We start from the raw sequence: 19,484 nt of genomic DNA, 5'->3' as shown, positions 1-19,484 counted from the left end.
CTTATTACAAAGATTTTTCTTCCATCCATGTGGTAACTCAGCAGGTTAGTAGATAAAGATCATAGCGTTTTTTCTTATGTCATCAAAAGTTATCTTCCTATGACTGTTAGCTCTACATGAAATTACAAAGGTCCCATTTGCTTACGTAGAGACAAAGAGGGTTTTAGAAGGAAGAGTGTTCTCTTCCTAAGACACTATCCTTGGTATTTTCTTCCTTCTGGCTCATTATAATTTTATAAAAGTTGGTGTGCTTTCCTCTCCTGACTCTGATTGCTCGATGGAGGTGTCAGTCATCCAACTTGACAACTGGGTTGCTGAGATTTCTACTTGTGTAGTACTACAGTCACTTTCTAGGGACAACTTTAATTTCCATTTTATAGTCTTAATTGAATGGGAAAATGTTTGTGAGCTTCATTTTGATCCAATGGGGCCTGAGTGAGTTATCAAAATGAGCCAAAAACCATGTTGTTTATATTAAATGAATAACTCCATGCAGAAAGACCCCTGGCTGGGATTTGAACCCAGGACCTTCCTGTTGCAAGACACAGTGGGGCAGCTACCAACTGCCCCACTGTGCAGTTATAAGAAGAGTTTGATTACAATAATACCAATTGAGTTTTCCACTGATCATTGAGAACGATATAAATTATTTTCAACAAAAATGTAAATAAAACAGATAAAAACAATGCTGGTATCTTTTACATTGTTTTATTAAGTTTTGAGAGATGCCTCTCTTATTTAACATCAGAACAAAAAGAAGAAGTGCATCAGCTGAAACTGACCTATTGTATTCTTGGTTGAATAAAAATAACGTTGGGCTTACGATACTGACTGCCAATAAGCAACTGACAGAACCCCTCTTTCACTATACATTTTAGTTGTGAATTGTAAATAAGTTATTCTTGCCAAATATTTTATCTTTTTCTTTTTTTTATTCAAATTAGCAATCATTATATGGACATGGATAAAATGCAATGGAAAAGAGACTCCAGCCTGTTCTTACAATGTGCACAAATGTAGGCATAGGAAATGTTATGCAAAGATTAAGGATGTTTAGGTGCAGGACTGTGATAAATTGACAAATTGTCATTCTTACAGAACTTTCTAATGTAGGATGACTTTAATTTGTTGATTTTGATCTAAAAGCTCAAAACTCACCCATAAATTGTAATGTGTAGAACAACTTTACAAGTGAACACACTTCTTCCTGCCACTTTAAAGATTTTTGGTATGTTGTGTTGTTTACAGTGTACTTGTGAATCTGATAAAGTAACCACACAGTTCTATCATTTAAAACACTATAAGAGTTGTGAGAACGTTGTTAAATTGTCATGTGGGGAGACAATAATATTAATATGTGAATATATATTCTCCATCAGATTCAAGTTGGGACTTTGGCTAGGCCGCTCCAAACGTTTATTATTACTTCCAGTCATAAGAAACATGTAAGTAAAATTTAATAATTTGTTGCTTAGAAATTGTGCTTAATCAGATTTTCATTTTACAAAAAAGGAACCAAAAAACATCACATGTTTGATTAGTTGTCAGCATTTTCGGCAGTTTATTTGAAAAACACATACAAAAAGATCATATACAAGACAATAAATAAAAAAGAGACAGAACAGTTTGGGTTAAGCTATGCAACTTTTTGCATCATCATTAGTAATAAATACAGTACAAAATCCACCCAGAGTGAATCTAAAGATTTTCCACAATATTCACTGATCATGTTATTCTTCATTAAGATTTAGCTATTGCTTTCATATTATTGATACATACTTCTACATTTCTATAAAATACTCAAGATCATAAAACATTGCGCGGTTACAGCAAAACAGCAGTATGTTGTACAAAGATGGCCACTTCCCTTTTTCACTGGCAGGTTAAAAATCAACATTTTTATCAGCAGCAAAGAAACATCTGAAATATTCAAGAAGGTACAGCATCATAATAAACACGTCTACAGAGCTACTCCCACATACACATAGGAAAACCTGAGAAGGACATGCATTAAAAAGCTTGTGCTTTGAGTTCTACTGTTCATTCCGGTTCATCAGCTTGAGTTAATACTATGGCTACTGTCCAGTTCAGTCTGGAGTTACCGGGGTACGCGGTGGAGGGCACGGGGTAAGGCCAGTGAGAGCACGAAATGAAATAATAGTAAGACCAGTCAGCTTCATTCCGATCCAATACATGTTAGAATAATTTGCAAGATTAGTAGAGTATTAATAAGAAATGCACACCGAAAAACGCAGTTAGCTTATCATACCAAGGTGTGAAACATCTATATTGTAAAACCACAGTACACCAGAAGTTTGCTCAAAAGATCAATGGCTCAAGGTAGCATGTAAGATAAGTCCCAGAAATCCCACACGAAGCATCTCCCAGCAATACATAGTAACAGATAATCCAACGGATGCGGTTTCTAAATTATAAGCACTAAAACAACATGTCAATATGAGGGATATCATGACGGTTATCATTATAAGGTCAAATAAAGTATCACAGATTATTATGAGCAAAGCAAAAGCAAGCTAAGACAAACAGGGTTGTACCCTGACATCTGTGGTGGATGGAAGCAGGAGTGATATAAGAAAAGAAAAATCTGATGTTTAAACATTCAACAATAAAATCAATAAATGACATAAATGGAATGTAATCTAGATCAACAGCACCATGCTGGTTAGTCCCTCATTCACCTTTTCTAATTTTCGTCCTTTGAAAAAGAAAACACAGACGGCATGCACAAGCATCCCCACCAACCAATGCATAATGAGGTATTTTTTTTTATTTATATTTTGTGTTATTTTAAATAAATATATTGATTAAATTGCAAAGTTATGAGACAGAGACATTAAATATTCCACCACAATAGCTAGCTAGCTACAGTTAGTAATAAATAATGATTGTTAAATACTTAAGGCATCTTTAATCACAGCATTCTATGTGGACTAGCAAAACCTCCATTTTCATGTGTTTGTCTTTTTTTTTTTTTGGATGGAGGTTACATATGTAAATAAAATAAAATTAAAATGCAACACAAACAGTCAAGTTACCTTCCAATATTACACAAGGAAGCATGAAAATACTTGGAACTAAAAGAGAACACAAAACCTCAGACGAGAAGTACCCACACCACCAAAACAAAATATCAGGCAACGCCATATTATAGTGCATTTACAAAACACAAGCTACATTGGAACGACAATAAATATGTTTTTGCAGCATTGCCGCTTCTTTTTCATGATGGTTAAAATGGACAAGATTTGGTGTATTATTAGTACCATGTCCCAATTGGCAGGTGAGCAAAAAACAAAACAAGAAAACATACGATTAAAAGAAAAAAGAAAAGAAATGGAAGAAAAAAGACAAAATAAAACTAATGTTAACAACAGTTGTTTGGTATTTTTCAAATGGATGGCTTTTTCCTCCCTTCACCTTCCTTCAAGTGAAATATGCCAACATGGTTCATGCATGATACAGAGAAACAGCTTCTATCACTGAACATCTCACAGTTCTAGCAAAACCATACACAATCACCATGAGGGAGAGCTGGTGGGGGACAATCGTACACATTCTAGCACAATTCACAGGCAGACTAGTTCGGATATTCCCTGTAACACCACACAGTCTTTTCTTTATACGTTTTCAAACAGCCAGAGCAACTACGATTGAAATGCAAGGAGCTGATACATAACAGAGGTGATTTACCTGTATATAGTAATCACATGTGCTTGTTTGATAGGCAATAAGGTTCTGGTAATAAGAAATAGAAATGTTACTCAAATGGCAAGACTCAGGCACTGCATCATCAGCCTCTTGTGAGTGCCATCAAGACATGAGCAGGCATGGGAAGGTTTCTGGTTTTACGGTATATAACGCTTTTTGAAAAGTCACGGTTTCAATACAACAAAAAATGTTTATCGTACCATACCTGAGGTTTGAACCCATTTCTCTGAGATGCCAGGGATGGCGATGTTTGAGCATAGAGTAGGAATTCTCTTAAACCTTTCTCCAGGTTAAAAAAGTAGGCTTGTCTATGAAATGAGCAGCAAAGAGTTGAGATGCATCAAGAAATTATCCAATTAGTGAAAACCCCAGACATGACAACAACCTCATTTGGTACGGATGCAGTCACTTAGTCAGGAAGTTAGCTTTTATTAAGGATCAGTGAGATGTACTGAAATTAAGTAGCAGAGATGCAAAAAGCAACTGTAGTGCACTACAGTAAATATTTGTGGAAAAATGATCAAATTGAAAATAAAACGAATTAAAAATTCAAACGCTTTTTGTCAATAAATCTATCACTGCACACAGTTAGACCCTCGGAAACTAATATTCTTCTATAAATACGCTGGCTGTGCTACACTAGTGCCATTTATTAGTGCAACTGTTCTACTAAAAGGTACACAGTAAATGTGTTTAATTTCACAGTGAAACACACATTTACTGATGCTCCCATGAAACCAATGGTGACGAAATAGTTCCAACTGCACATGTAACATTCCCAGTCATTCTATAATTTATGGGGTTTGCAAACATCATCAAATAGATTTTTTTGGAGTCCAGTAACTTGTCCTGTCTCGATGCACTTCAGCAAAATGAGGCCAAAGTGTTTTAAAGGGAACTGTTGACAGGCGTTATTAGATGAGGCGCAACACGTCTGCTGCACAGCTTCCTATTTATGCCAGAAAGCACAATATGGACAAGTCAAACAAAGAGTAAAATATTTTACACTGGTTTTTAAATTATGGCTGTTTAGTTATGTTAATATCTTTTAAATGGCGTACTGGCCCGGTTTTTAAATTGAATCTGAACATTCTTGACTACTTCAGGAGATGAGTGAATGTCTACACATGTGTGTTCACTCACTCTCCGTGTTTACATGCATATGTGCATCACAATAGCTCAATTTCATAAAAAAATATTATTAGTTATTATAATTATACTATGGGAGTATGTGACAATAGCAGCAGTTGAAATAGTAGTCGCATTTATGTTCTTGAATAAAAACAATTAGATTGTTTTAAACGTTTTTTAAACCAAGAAACCATGACATTTTTCCTTACTATTATTATACCGTGAGAATCTACCGGCCCATGCCTTTTCACGACGGAGGCTATGGAGAGGAGTTGCCATTAGACCCAGATTCATCGGCAGATCTTTGAATCCTAACCATGGTGATTAGGAGAGAAATTCCACGCTAGTGTGAGATCAGCGTCTAAAGGCAAGCATGGTCTACTCAGGATGAGTAACAGGGTGAGGGATGGGTGTGGGGCGATTGGGTGCATTCTTGTCCTCCTCTATGAATGATCAGAATATACGGTTCACATGCACAGACACAGTTCCTGTTTCTACTTGCTCCACAATATTAACGACGCAGCCCAAGCCTGCCATACAGCATGCACATCCGAGGCCTCCGCTCTAGGTTATAGAGGCCCCGCTACGACACTATGCACATCACTGAAAGCCATGCCTGCAGTTAGCGGGTTCAGCATCAACTCTGATGGCGTCTACTAACTGTTAATCCAAAACCATGTTAGACAAGAATGAGGGATATTTGGCCTTTTTTTGTTTGTTTTTGTTTTTGTTAGCTCTTTCTCTTGTTGCTGAATACTCAATAGAGTCGTATTCATGCTCTCTGCGGGATTATTTTTAACAAACATATTTCTCCAAAAGGCTTTTTGCTTGCTACACAACACTGTTACTCTGTAAATACTTATTCAGTACTATACTCCATTACACCACAAGCGTTCAGCTACAAGAGTTCACACCAAACAACCTCATGCTAATCATTTGACAATGTTCTGTACAGATGTGCTGAGTCAGGGCTTGGGCAGAGTGCAGCTTAAAGGATTTTTCACAGGCCTAGAAGGGAGAGGGCAGAGAGGGCTTGGATATACTGGCAGAGAAATGGCCCTAAAACACCACACTGAGCTTGGGAAGTTGGCAGTCAAGAGCATCCTCTCTCGGCATCTGTATGAAGAAATGTATGTGGGAGTACACGATCTGACAGAGTTGTGTGAAGCCTCAGCACATCTGTCCATACGTGTCTCTGCTCCTACCCTTCACATCCAGCAAACTCCCTTGAACTGACCTTCAGTTCAGTCCAGCCACCTGTGCATCAACCGCCCAGTCTCTCGTTGTGTTGTACGTTGAGTGTGCTTTGTTGATCCCTCTGTCACGACTGTCTCAGAAGGCAGGCTCTTTGAGTGATGCAGTAGGGAAGAAGGGTGTTTGGCAGGACTTCCCCAGGGACTGGGGGAGACGATGGAGAAATAACAAGACCACGTCTAAAGCTGCAGGCGTCGACAGGAGCCATCAACTGTCAGGCGTCAGCTGGGTCTCGATGTCCACTCTGCAAATGGGGCATTTCCTGCTGGTGGCTAGCCACTGATCCACACAGGCCTGGTGAAAAAGGTGCATGCAGGGTAATCTCCTAAAGAGAGCAGAAACACAGAGTCAGGACATGAAGAACAGCATGGGTGTGTGATTATGATGTCCAGAAATGGGGAGCAAGTTCAGAAAACATCATGCAAAGCCCCCCCCCCCACTCGGTACACGGTCCTCGTATAGATCGAACAATGTATGGCATATCCCCTTTGTGGCTTAGAGAGCAAGAACTCCTCCCTTTTAAAGCTCAAGTTTCAATGAAACTTATATGTTAAACAATAACCCAATTCAAGGAGCTTGGAAGTGGGTTTTGTTTGAAAACAGTCGCTGGTCTCTGCTGGTTGTGGGGTGCAACAAGCGTGTGTTGCATGTCACTACTTCAGGCATGGTAAGCTGGATCAAGCCAACTCAGGGGTGAAGGAGGGTGGGATTCAACTTTAGCTTTAAACTTAAACATAGGGAAGCAAAATAAAAAAAACGTTTGGTTCCCTACATTTAAAATGGGGGAGAAGTTGCTCCATTATTCAGGCCCTGTGAAAAATAGAGTTGGAACATTCATCTGAAATCTAAATGTGCGTTGAAAAATTGTTTGGATTGTATGAGCAAATCCTTGGACAGCTTATATGGGCTAAAAAAGTCTAATTTTGAATACATTCTGGCTGTATTTAAAGAAAAAAAACTGACCACCAGGAAATACCCAATTAAAGATGTTCTGAGATGCTTGGAGAGTATAGTTAAAAATAAACTCAATTTTCTTAGAAATACAACGAAATAAAGTTTCATACATGTAGTAAGATGTGCCTCTCTTTTGTCTTTTAAAAAGCAAAATAACTGCAGTGTCACTTTCCTACTGGACACACATCACAAGAAATGCTTATGTTGCCTGTGGGCAGCATTTTCAAGACATGATGCCATAAAAAAAGAAAAAGAAATCCTGTGATGGGATTTTAATACCTGATACTTTGAAGCTGGGTGGCAGAACCAATTTAGGCTTAAAAACTGCTCAGACCACCTGACTGCTGTATCCAGTTTGAATATCAATAAGGTCTGAGGGCTGTAAACTACAGTCTTTCTCCACCTCATTGTTGAAGGTATGATGTGAAACCCAATATGAATATATAAAAATAAAATATTTAACCTTGATGCAGATTTTCACCTGGTAACAATTCACATACAAATGACAAGCTTACAAAGTACTTAGCAGCCATTCATCATTAAGGTAAGTGAGGCACCTTTGAAAAACAATGCAAAATGTTTGCAGAGATACTTCAGTCTGCATTAAAGCACAAACTAATAAAACCATATTAGTGTTTTTTTACAGGATTCCTAATGATTTTCCATGTCATAATTCCATCCTTCTGTCTTTAATTTCCAGGGTTACCCATCCTTTGTGTTCATTTTTAAAGTATAAATAAACAATGAAAACCATTATCTTGTTTTAAATATGAAAGCTACAAAAAACAGAGATGGAATGAATGGCATGAAGGAATTTTTAAAAGTCCAAACACCCATTTTTGTGCAGTAAAAGCCAAGCACCCCCCCCCCCCCCCCCCCCCCCCCCCCCCCCCTGTACCTTACATCCTCTCCGTCTTCCAGCATCGACAGACAAATGGTGCACTTTTCATCTGTGTCCAGCTCCTCGTCATCCAGACACATCTTCAGGTCTTGCGGTATTCTCTGCAAAGCAAAGGAAGGAACACACAAACAGACTTTAATTTTTTCAAGGATGCAGTATTGATGCCACAGGGGTGTCCGAGTCAGCCAGGATTTGTTTTTCTTTAAGTCACCTTATCATAGCTCCCTGAGAAGAAAAAAATCTAATATTCTGACACTTTTCCCACAGCATTTGGGTCAGACTCAGTGTAGACGTTTCTTTAAATTCACTTCACGCTCATATATGCAGACAGCTGGATGACTCATCCCCCTCGCCTTAAATTATGAATGCTGCAGCTTCGTCTCATTAAATTTCAAACAGAAATTGGGTTGACCTTTGAACTACTGTAAGAGTTGTGACCTTTTCTGTCCATCCTCGTCTTCACTCTTTGATCCTTCCGACCAACTGCACTGCCTTTCTTTCATTGCTATTCCCTTCTTTCACATCTCGCTTGACTTATTTCTGTCCCAGTGCTTCGTCAGTACCACCAAAAAGATTGTAGAAAGCCTCCAGTCTTACCTTTTTGTACTTGTGGGGGAAAGTGAATCTCTCAATGGTGGTTTGGATGGCTCCACGATTCACGCTGCCCAGTCTGTCCTCCAGCTGCAAAAGCTCCTATGAAGAAACATTTGAAAATGGATGATTATTATAAACAAAATAAGCAAAGACAGTAACAAAAAAGTATTAAATGCAAAGGTGTGCACCAGAAAAGTTTTGTCAAAGGAAAATGAATTACATGAGATTAAAGGCATCTGTAATGTTTAAAGTATATAAAAAACAGAATAATTAAAAACAAGAAAATCTGTTACAAACTGAAGCCTGTCCAGCTTATTGGTTACAGAAAAAACAGTGATTAATTACTGTAGAGTGTATCTGTGGAAGAGAGGAAGAGGAAAAAGCTACACAGACCTCATAGCTCTCTCTGACGGCAGAGGCGTGCCGGGAGGGGTTGAGACTCTGCAGAGCCAGCAAGTGCAACTGGGGATATGGGTAGTTTCTGATCTCATGGACGACCTAAAAAGTGACAGATAAAAGGAGCTGGCATCAGCTCCACAGCCGAAATCAGACCTGGGTCCTACCCGGCCGCCGAGCTTCGACAAGTAAGCTCAGAAACCAAACGGACAATCTGCAAAGGTTCATAGAGACGGACGTGATTTATTGCACAGAGACCGGGGGGAGGGGGTTCTCACCACTTGCGTTGAGGCATTGTTTCTGGGGAAGTGGTGCATCCTCGGGGAGGTCAAGTAGTGCTGATAGTGCTGCGGCAGCGGGTGGATGTGGTACTGGTGAGGGGCCAGCCCAGCGTCCACACTGAGATCCCTGAAGAAAAAAGAAAAAGCAAAATCCACTACCGGCAACCAACTCTATATTTCATAGGTCTCAAGCACTTGTGATTAAAATTATATTTCCACACACTGTTTGTGATATATTAAAATATAATGAAAGAAGTTCAAATATTTCAGTTTAAATTGATTGTTACAGAATTTGACTCAAAAAAGAGAACAGATACCTAAAGGAATAGGGCTGCATGATACTGGAAAAACATGAATCCAATATTATTCAGATAGATATATCGATCGCAATTATCCCACATTTTCCTCACAACTTGCTTTCTTTTTTGTCATCAAGATATTTGCACCTCACGTGTGACGTTTGTTTTTTTATTTATTTATATATTTAACCTTTATTAAACCATGGAAAAACTAATAAAGATTAATAATTTCCTTTTCAAGTGGTGTGATCAAGATGGACATGTGTACAAGACTAGCATCTTGTTTAGATCAGATGTGGGCACAAAGGGTCGTGAATCCACCTCCCCCTAATACATTGCTGGCTGGCCAAGATCAAATACAGCCAACCAATTATTGCTTCCAAGCAATTTCCTGCAATCCTAATGTTGCACATGCTGATAACCGTGATGACAGCTACGACTTAACAGACAGTACATGCAGCTCTAGTCAGAGGTAATAGAAAGATGGCTGAACGTGGTAAAACACATTAAAGTAATGGCTAAAATGTTATAAAGAAATGAATAAATAATTAATAAACACTGAGGTAACAAAGTGTAATGGGGAAAGTTTGGTAAAGATCTGATATTTTTAATCCGAAAGGTGTAATTGGTAATGGTTTAATATAATTTATCTTTTTTCAGTAAAGCACTCTTGAGTTACAGTAACTTACATTTTTAATCATGTTCAAAGGGCCATCAAATAAATAGTTTTTTGTAGTAGCTCAATCTGAAACCACACAATTTAGAAAAAAAAACTCTCTACTCTAAGTAGGTTTATTGGTGGGGGAAAAACTCAATTATTGGTTAAATAATTGCAACAAAATAAATATTTATACTTTTTTTAAACAGAATCTCTACCAACTTTTAATTAGTAGCTACTTACTCTATTAATGAGGAACAAATATAAATGATTTTTTTCTAGCTACTCTTCTAAATGGGAAAGACAAGAGAACATGCCCTTCATATATGTGTGTTGATCTTCGTACATCAGTAAATAGCTTCAAAAAGCTCTTTACCTAACTATTTATAATTAGAACAACCCTGGAACAACCAAGTCTCCATAACAACCATTTATTTTTCAGGATTTTTAGACATCTTTACTCAGGCAGTAAATGGTGATATTCAAATAAATCTGCCTTACCTTACATTGTTTTTAAACCTTTTAAGCAAACTAAGTAATGCGCTGCTCACCAGTCTGTGCCTTCAGCCAGGTAGCGAGGCTGCTGTACCACAGGCTGAGGGGGGACATGGAGAGGGGGACCAAACTCATAGCCTGGTCGCAGTCTGTGAGGCTGGTGAGGGACTCTCTCTGGGGTGCGTCTACTAAAACAAACAACCAAGCATTTGAAAGCATCCTAGGGGAAAAAAAGGCCATATAATTCATGTAGTCTCTCTCTTACGCTCAGAATCCATTGTTTTTATTTTGTTCCAAAAGATTCTGTAGATACCTGGAGGGTGGCAGAATGTGTCTGTGCTGAGCCTCGAGGATCTGCTGCTGGAGAAGGTATTGCTGGTGTAATGCCTGAGGTAGGAAAGGAGGGCCGGGGATATCCTGGAATTGCGGAGTGGGCAGAGGGTTGAGAGGTGGGTGGAGCGGAGGACCGTGCTGGTGGCCAGGAGGGGCCAGGTGGGGGTTTATGCCTGACTGCGGCTGCCCTGGATGGGGCATTGGGAAGTCCATGGGCAGCGGGGCCTGAGGACCTAACTGGAAGTGCCTGCAAGAGGTAGCATGGCTGTGCTGCTGCTGTTGCTGCTGCTGCCGATTAAAATGGGATCCTGTGGAGGAGATGGAGAACTTGTCAGGAGTCAAAAGGAAGAAACAACTTGGAAATAATTGTGGGTAAAATGTGGTGTCACAATGTGTGTGTGTGTGTGTGTGTGTGCATGTGTGTATGATATAGCATGTTAATGAAGCCCTACGTCTTACCTAGGGTGAAAAATACTTCTGGGTGGGCAGAAAAATGATGGTTACCACAAGTACCATGAAAATGACGACCCATTTTTGGTCCTGCACAGAAAACGCGAGCCGTTCTTTAACTCTACTGCCGGCTCTTGTTATCAACTCCTGACCTTCTGATTCAGAGAGGGGAAGAGACGAACTCTACTGGTGTACAAGTCAGGTCTTCAGTTTGCATAAATTCTGCATCAGACATCAGGTTAGCGAACTCAATAAAACATCATTACCTGTCTGTCTCAATGTGACCCTCTGGAAATACAATCAAGTATTTCTGTGCCAATCTCACTGTAATCCTTTTAGAATATTTCTACTAAACTTACCCAGGTAAAGACTGCTGTAAATGCACAGTAGGAAAAATAACTATTAAATATGATGTTTTTCCTCAAGAAATATATTTCTAATTGGCCTATTGACATGAAACTCACACCAAATTTTAGTAACAACCCAAGTAATCCACACATAAAAAGCTAAAACAAATTAGTCCTTAAAATAAATTGTGCATTAAAAAAAAGTGGAATGACACAGCGAATAAGTATTGAAAAATTTACAAACCAGGGTCCAGAAACACCACATGCCATCACAGCTAAAATCTGTCACTCAGTCCTTCCCATTGATTGGATAATATATTAATACCACTGGTTTAGTCCTAATTGATGACCAATAAAAACGCTTATCAGCAAGCTATGGCCAAAGCTAGGGTAAAAACAAAGAGCTTTCTCAAAACTCTTGCAATCATGTTTAAAATAATACTCATGGCATTAATTGCAGAGGTATTTCTAAAATCCTGAATGTTCCAGTAAGCACTCAAAAGTTATCTTACAAAGTCAAATGAATAATCAGAGGAGTTGAACAAGAGCAATCAGCAGGAACGGTTTTTCCATGAAATCGATTAGTAATGCCCTCAATAACAATAGCTTCTATACACATTTACTGCACAAGACTCCACTGATGAAGAAAAACGTGCTGAAGCTCAGAGTTGGCTGCAGAACATTTGGGCAAGTCAATAAAAGAACATAGTCTGGTTTGTTTTTTCGCATGTAGCACTGGCAGACTTCACATTAATAAAGGAAGGATGAACAGATACATTTTTTACTTACTTGAAAAGAAACTGAAAATAAAATGTGAGTGGATTTTTAAGCAAAATAATCGTAGATACACAGCCATCAAAACAATAAATGGCTTTCTAAAAAAAAAAAAAGCTGCCATTCAATAGTCCAGTCTATTACCTGGCTTGAATTAGAGCAGCACAATATATTCCAATTTCTTCATCATTATACCCAGTGTCAGGAATTCCCGGCTGTATGCAATAATATATTTAGCGTTGAATGATGTGTCACACTGCAGTAAATGCCCTAATCTGACATAGATGATAAAGGTCAGAGTGCTGAAAACATCATAACAGATGAGAAAGAGGGGTGAGGAAAGTGAGGAAGTAATATCTTTGGCATGTTTAACAATATTAACATAGCAAGGTTCAGCTTTTACTTGACTCCAATTGAAAATTTACAGAAATGACATGCAATTGGAGAGTACACGAAAGCCAAAAGAACATTCAAGATTTGAAGAAATTCAGAGGAAAAATGGGAAATGTCACCCCCTAAGAATGTCACTATTATTTACATAACTGAGGTGTCTTGAAGACGTCATTACTGTCATACCCTTCAATAAATTAAGGTTCAATAGTTGTTTCCTGGGCAGTGGCAGTTTTTACTATAGGCTATATGGGCAGTTTCTCAAGGCAGCATTAGAAAGAGGAGGTATAAAAATACTAGATAAAAAATAACTTCTGTCAGTAGCGCCTTGAGCTGCTTTCCCACCTCAGAACATAGATTTCCTGCATTCTTATTGGTTGGGGAGCAGCAGAAGGTGATGCTTGCCTAGGGCACAATTCGTGCAAGAACCGCCACTGTTCCTGATGCTCACCTTAAGATATGGGCTGGTTTATTTAGATTTCTTTGAAAATTTGGATTACGTGGGTTGTTATAGACATTTGGTGTAAACTTCATGTCAGTAACTAAATTTAAAATATTTTTACCATGAAAAACATTAACATGATCAATACTGATTTTCCACACTGCAAGTGTCCTTTAATAGAATCTGTCCTATCTTCTTTGTGTTACACTTCCAGTATGACTATATTGTTATTCCATTCAGGAGTTAAGAGGAAATAGTTTAAATGCCTTTTTCCAGCTCTCCCACCACAGCTATTTGGCAGCTGCAGGGAACAGACTGCTGTCTGCAGGCTAGCTTATGTTGAGACACAATAAGGTTTTAATTCTCTGCCTAAAGTAAAGAAACCCATTTTTGAATCAGTACAAATTGCAGCAATAATTTTAGCTTTGATTAGGATAATTTCAGCTTCCGTTTGCCCGTAGTGGAGCAGGATTTAAATATACTGCCTCTTTCTTGATATTAACAAAGAAAAATGAAAGTTTGCACTTACTAGAAATTACATGTTTCTTCTTTTAGAAAACACAGACGTTTTTGAGAAAGTTAATATGAAACAGGCAAGGTCTACATTGCATTTACTGACAGCCAGCTTTAAAAAAAATGCAGCTTGAGTTTAAAATAACATAAGCAATGTAGCCCTCTGGAAAGTACATCTTTGTTTCTTAGTCGTATATCAGTACGCCCAGGCAGACAAGAGGTTGAACTCGCTGCCGTGGGTCGAGTCTAGACTGCAAAAAGCACACTGCATTTTCAAGCGGCTCAGTGAAAACGATCACCATGAATGACAGCAGATAGACTCATTCAGGCCCTGTGATGGAGGAAGCGTGGAAATTGTCTATCTTTGTCATAGCAGGAGAGGAGGTGGTTGAGGGGATGGGGTGGAGGGGAGGGGGGCTGGTAGGGACATGGCAAAGGGGGGATGGGGGGAGGGATAAATGGAAATCAGCAAGAAGCACACTGAAGGTTAGGATAAACACTATATTCTTTATTGAAAAATATTAGTATATGTGAAATTTGTGTATTTTTTTTTTCTTTTTTTAATTGTTTGTTTGTAATAATAGTATCAAACCATGCAACAAAACTAAACAACATAGATTGAAGGCAAGGCCCACCATGCTCCATATAGGGTTAAAAAAAGAACAAAAGCAGCATCCAATGAGCAGACGTGTTGGCTACAGCACATGATTTCAGTACAGCAAGGGTACATCTTTACTACAGAAAGATTACATTGGATTTTTACTAGTCAATGTAGGAAAAAAAATAACAAAAATAATTATGAATCATAAATGTGACCATGCACTGAAAGTACTATTATCAGAACAAAAGGTAAAGAGAGACCACAACCAAACAATAAAGACGTTATTACTAATAAGAGGATCTCTTTAGCAGTGCAGGAAAATATAGGCATCCCTGTGAAATGGATAGCATTTTGGTTCTATGTTAGTGGGGTAAATTGGAAAGTGATGAACCACCAGTGAGCCTGTTTTCCAACTTCATATTTAAATAATTGAATACACCCACAGTGGGTCCTGACGATTCAGTGTGATTCAAAGCTTGAAATTTTGCAAAGGGGAACAAAAATATTACACAAAAAATGGAGACAGTTATGGTAGGTTGTTGTGTGCAGGTGCAGTGTACCTTAAGTCACATAGCAGGAAAAAAATTGCATGCACATGTTTCCAATTAGCATATTTGCTTTGTTTCTTGTCAATCAGTAGGTCGGTTTGATAATGTACATTGCACCTTGTGTGAAGAGAAGGATGAGCCAAATTCTGGTGTTCAATGATGCAAGTGCAGTACTTGAGATCATGCAAAATGTATCCACTTTACAGGAATTTACAGCATGTTGTCTAACAAGACTGGATGGGAGGTACACAATGACATTCAACTGATATCTAGAAAGGAACTAAAATGCTTAGTGCTACAGCAATTTGACAGAAAAAAAGACAAAACAAGGTGCTCTGTTCTAGGTGTTAGCGATAGTTTTAGTCTGCTTAACATGAAACAGTCTATGGCTGAATACATCTTGGGAAGGGTGCTTTTAATACCAATGTCGTCTTCTGATGGAAAGAGGAAATGAAGAAGGGATTCACAATACAGCTAAATGCAGAGAACAGGCAGAGGCCACGCCACACCACACAGCAGCAGATGATCATTAGCTACACAATGGGGGGGGACGACAAAGATCTGATAAATGCAGAATGTAGAGCCAGCCTCCATACTATGAAACAGGGAAATAAGAACAGAAATAAAAGCACAATGAAATCACTGATGCCACTGTTGTAAAATTAATGTTACACTGTAGCTTTATAAATGCTTCACCACTATGACCGCAGATTTGGGTGTATGTTTGCAGCTCTGCAGGTCCAGACAAGCAGCTGCTGGGTTGCCAATTAGCAAATCAAAAGAAACGGCGGACAGGGTTGATTGATCGGATAGCTATGCTGTCTCCACGCATTGATTTGTACGCTGACCAATTAACAATGGTAGCAATTAGCCGAATCGCGGTGTAAAAATCTGTTAGCGCCGGCAGGAGCGGATGATCTTCAAATGACATCATCCAGGCACAGATAAGCTGACTGGCTGGAGAGGCTACGTCTATTTTGCGGTATTTTCACACTGCAAATACACGACCATTTTGGTCGTGATACCCGTACAAATTGTATAAGCAGCTGAAAAAAAAAAAAAGCTTTATAAGACGCAGCTGGTTGTGCAGAAACGTGCTTCAGATCTAACGCATTTCGAGCCGCACTCTCGAAGTATGTGGAAACCTTTGTAGCAAATGTTTCCGTTCCAGGGTATAGCCAGAGCCAACGAGACAGCTAGCTTATCTATAGCAAGGGCATTTCTTATCTATTTTAAGCCACAGAGTTATCTCAGACAAAATAACATCGTTCGGTAAGTTTCGCTGATCTGCAACGACCTAAATGATGAAAGTACCGGCACGGTTCGGTTCGCTGTCAAGAAAAGCTTACCCGTTCATTTTAAGCTAACAGGAGCTAGCGCGACGGCTAGCCAACAGCTGCAGTGAATATTAAGATTAACAGGGCACATGTTTTGGATCGATGTGAATACTAATAACGTACCTCTGTTTCTTACTGAGCCGAATACGGGAAGAACCAGATATCCTACATGCACTAACACCATCCTGGGATCCGTATCTTATGATTCCGCCGGGTTTTTTAGAGAGATGGAACAGTGGTAGCAGCCCATGCGGATCTACATTCAGGCGGCTGGCTGACTGGCTCGCTGGCAAATACTACAGGCGAACCAGCGACTGTCAGACTGGGTTGGTTGTCGCTGACAAAAGCAGACATGTCATTTTTAGTCCGGAGCAAAAGAGGGCGATGTTGCAGCGCTCTACTGCAGCTGGAGGTATCTCAAGGTTATCCTGTCCGAACCTGACATTTCATCGTCATTTCCATGATTGTGACTCTAAAACAAAATGTATTAAACAAAATAAGACCAGAATGTGCAAATCTAAGATGCCGGAGTAGTATCAAGTGTCTAGAAAAGGAAATGCATTTAATTGGGAAATCCATTTACTCATTTGCACGACTTGTATTTCTTCAGTGAAGGAAACCACAGACATGGATTTGCTAATGAACATCAGTCTGGTAAACAATGGATGTTTGTGGTTGAGATATGTAAGAAGGTTGGGCAAAGCTGACCTCCCTTCTGGATCAGTATGAAAGAGTTCTAGTTATAGAAATCAGATCCCCAAGCAGGCTGCACTGTGTCATAGTTGGTAGCACCGTTGCCTTCCAGCAAGAAGGTTCTGGGTTTGACACCCGGCCTGGGTCTTTCTGCAAGGAGTTTGCATGTTCTCCGGGTATTCTGGCTTCCTCCCACAGTCCAACAACCTGACTAGGTTAAATGGTCTCTTTATTTTGCCCTTAGGTATCAATGGACTGGCGACCTGTCCGGGGTGTTTTCTGCTTCTCGTCCACAGACCGTTGATAGGTACCAGCTCTCCTGTGACCCTGTCCTGAAGAAGCGGATATAAAAAATGAATGGATGTATGGGATCACACTCCTTGCAAGCATTATAGACTTGGTAAAGTCAAGTAGGAGGGGAAAATGTATTGTTTTGTTTGCAAACAATCACAGTAAAAAATAAAGGCTGCTATACGGTGATCAACCTGAGGTTACAGTGTGTTTATGAAAAGCAAAACCAGTTCATACATAATCATCAGAAATGATTAAATTATTATTAAAATAAGAATCCTGTATAATTATTTACAAATTCGTAAGATCTTATAAGTCATAAATTGTAACTTTTTACTAATTAGCATTGACTTTGCACTCTGATATAATTAGAATTGATTTGACTATGCTTTTCGTAGGTAGAAAATATGTGATAATTTTGGTTAATGTCGCAATGAGGATATGACTATAAATGATAAGGAAATAATTAACTAAATACTATTAATGTATTTCTGCTTTGGGCTCATTCTAAGCATAGACCTCAGATAACCCGCAGTCTATCCAGCCACAGGAAAAAAATCCAAGCGGTTCTTTGCGATGTTTATATTGCATACAGTAATTTTGCAATGTTGTTGTGACTAGTCAAGGTAAGCACAGTGGTCATTTTGACTTTTTAAAAATATTTATGCACTAAAAATTCTTATCAGTCCCAGTCAGACTCAATACATGTATCTTTAGTTTGCTTTTAAAAATATCCCAACTTTCAGGTTTTCAGCAAAGCTGTTCCACAGTTTAGGGCCATAGTAAGGGAAACACCGCATTAGGTATCAACAGAAGACCTGAGAGATCTGAAGAGCCTGTAGGACAAAATAAAATCTGAAATAGAATGGGCTAAGGCCAATGAGAGTTTTAAATACCAGTAAGAGCAGCTTCAAATCAATTCTAAAACATAAAACAATTTTAAAATAAATTACAAAAGGAACAAATAATAAACATTCAGACTATTGCCAGGTAATGGATCTATCCCATTCTATCAAGGTCTTACTCTCTCTCTAAAATGCAAATCCAGGGTTTTGCGCATCATTTTGAACTCTTCATAACTGACCTAAATCAGAGGAAAAAAGGGGAGAGGTTGAAGGTATTGAAAAAGAAAGAAAGAAAGGAAGGAAGAAAGACTTTAGTGTTTGGCAGGTTCCGAAGCAAGAAAACAGCCTTAGATAAACTGATGAGAAAATACCTTACTTTTAGTCCTGTTCTTCTAATAAACCAGACTGGGTTCTTGTATCTGCAGTTCTGAGCGATCCATTTATTTGCTCAGTAGACAGGGGAATCTCGGCACAACCTCTGTTTGACCTTTGCCTCTCCGGCATAGTACCAGCTGTTTTCATCTAGCACAAGTTGTTGGATAGATGTTTTTATGTTAATTATTGCCTAACTTTGATAAAATTTTGTTAATTTTAATCTTTCACTGTGACTGTATGATAGATTAATCCATTCAGAAAGGTTTCTCACTTTCAAGCTTAACAAATAAATCAAACCATGAAGAAGGTCATTATTTCCTTTTCATCTTTCTGTAAAAAAAACCTGCAAATATGGCTATGTAAGTTGTATACTATTTGCAAAGTTTCTTCATTTCTTGTAAATGGTCTGCTGTTTTTTATGCAAATATACCTGGAAATGTTGTACATTTTTTAAATTACACTCCTTAGTTACACATTTCTTTTCATTTTAATGTTATTTTATATAATAACTGTACAACATCCTTTTCATATGTTGTAAATATGCCCGTACTGAACAGTCTCTTATTCTGATTTTGTTGTTTCCAAAATTAATCTTCGTGGTAATCTGCATGCTGCTGGTTCACCTGAATTTCCCTATTAAAGGGACAATGAAGAATATTTCAAAATTTGAAAGAAAACAACCTCACTGTCTTGTTAAAAGAAAGTTCATGTGAAAATCTTTTAAGTGGCTGAAAGTTTTACTCTGATGAAGAGAAATTTTAACATTTATCCATCATAAATGTTTCCTTTCCCTTGTCTGACCTGCATATGTTTGGTTGAATAGGGCCCATTTGTTTTATGAAGTGCCTCAAGG

General features: G+C 38.6%; 1 protein-coding gene and 1 long non-coding RNA gene across 7 annotated transcripts; one reads left to right on the top strand and one right to left on the bottom strand.

Annotated features, from left to right (window-relative positions):
• Positions 1-1,532: 1,532 nt before the first annotated feature.
• On the bottom strand, positions 1,533-17,367 carry rnf165b (ring finger protein 165b). 6 transcript variants are annotated; one of them, XM_047381073.1, is made up of 9 exons: positions 16,551-17,367; positions 11,485-15,685; positions 11,006-11,333; positions 10,749-10,880; positions 9,238-9,367; positions 8,957-9,061; positions 8,567-8,662; positions 7,967-8,070; positions 1,533-6,439 (listed from the first exon to the last, which is right to left on the bottom strand). In XM_047381073.1, exons 2-9 carry the CDS (start codon positions 11,555-11,557, stop codon positions 6,322-6,324), a joined length of 1,086 nt encoding a protein of 361 aa, XP_047237029.1. In that variant the 5' UTR covers positions 11,558-15,685; positions 16,551-17,367; the 3' UTR covers positions 1,533-6,321. The 6 variants fall into 6 exon arrangements, with proteins under 6 accessions (XP_047237029.1, XP_047237031.1, XP_047237030.1 ...); XM_047381075.1 differs by having other exon boundaries at positions 10,749-10,877; XM_047381074.1 differs by having other exon boundaries at positions 11,485-15,623.
• On the top strand, positions 15,693-17,600 carry LOC124877675. Its single transcript, XR_007040586.1, has 2 exons — positions 15,693-16,362; positions 17,365-17,600. It is a non-coding gene; the product is annotated as an uncharacterized LOC124877675 (long non-coding RNA).
• Positions 17,601-19,484: the final 1,884 nt, after the last annotated feature.

The sequence above is a fragment of the Girardinichthys multiradiatus genome, chromosome 12 (genome assembly GCF_021462225.1).
Source record: "Girardinichthys multiradiatus isolate DD_20200921_A chromosome 12, DD_fGirMul_XY1, whole genome shotgun sequence".
NCBI lineage: Eukaryota > Metazoa > Chordata > Actinopteri > Cyprinodontiformes > Goodeidae > Girardinichthys > Girardinichthys multiradiatus.
This window is presented reverse-complemented; position numbering and strand designations above follow the sequence as displayed.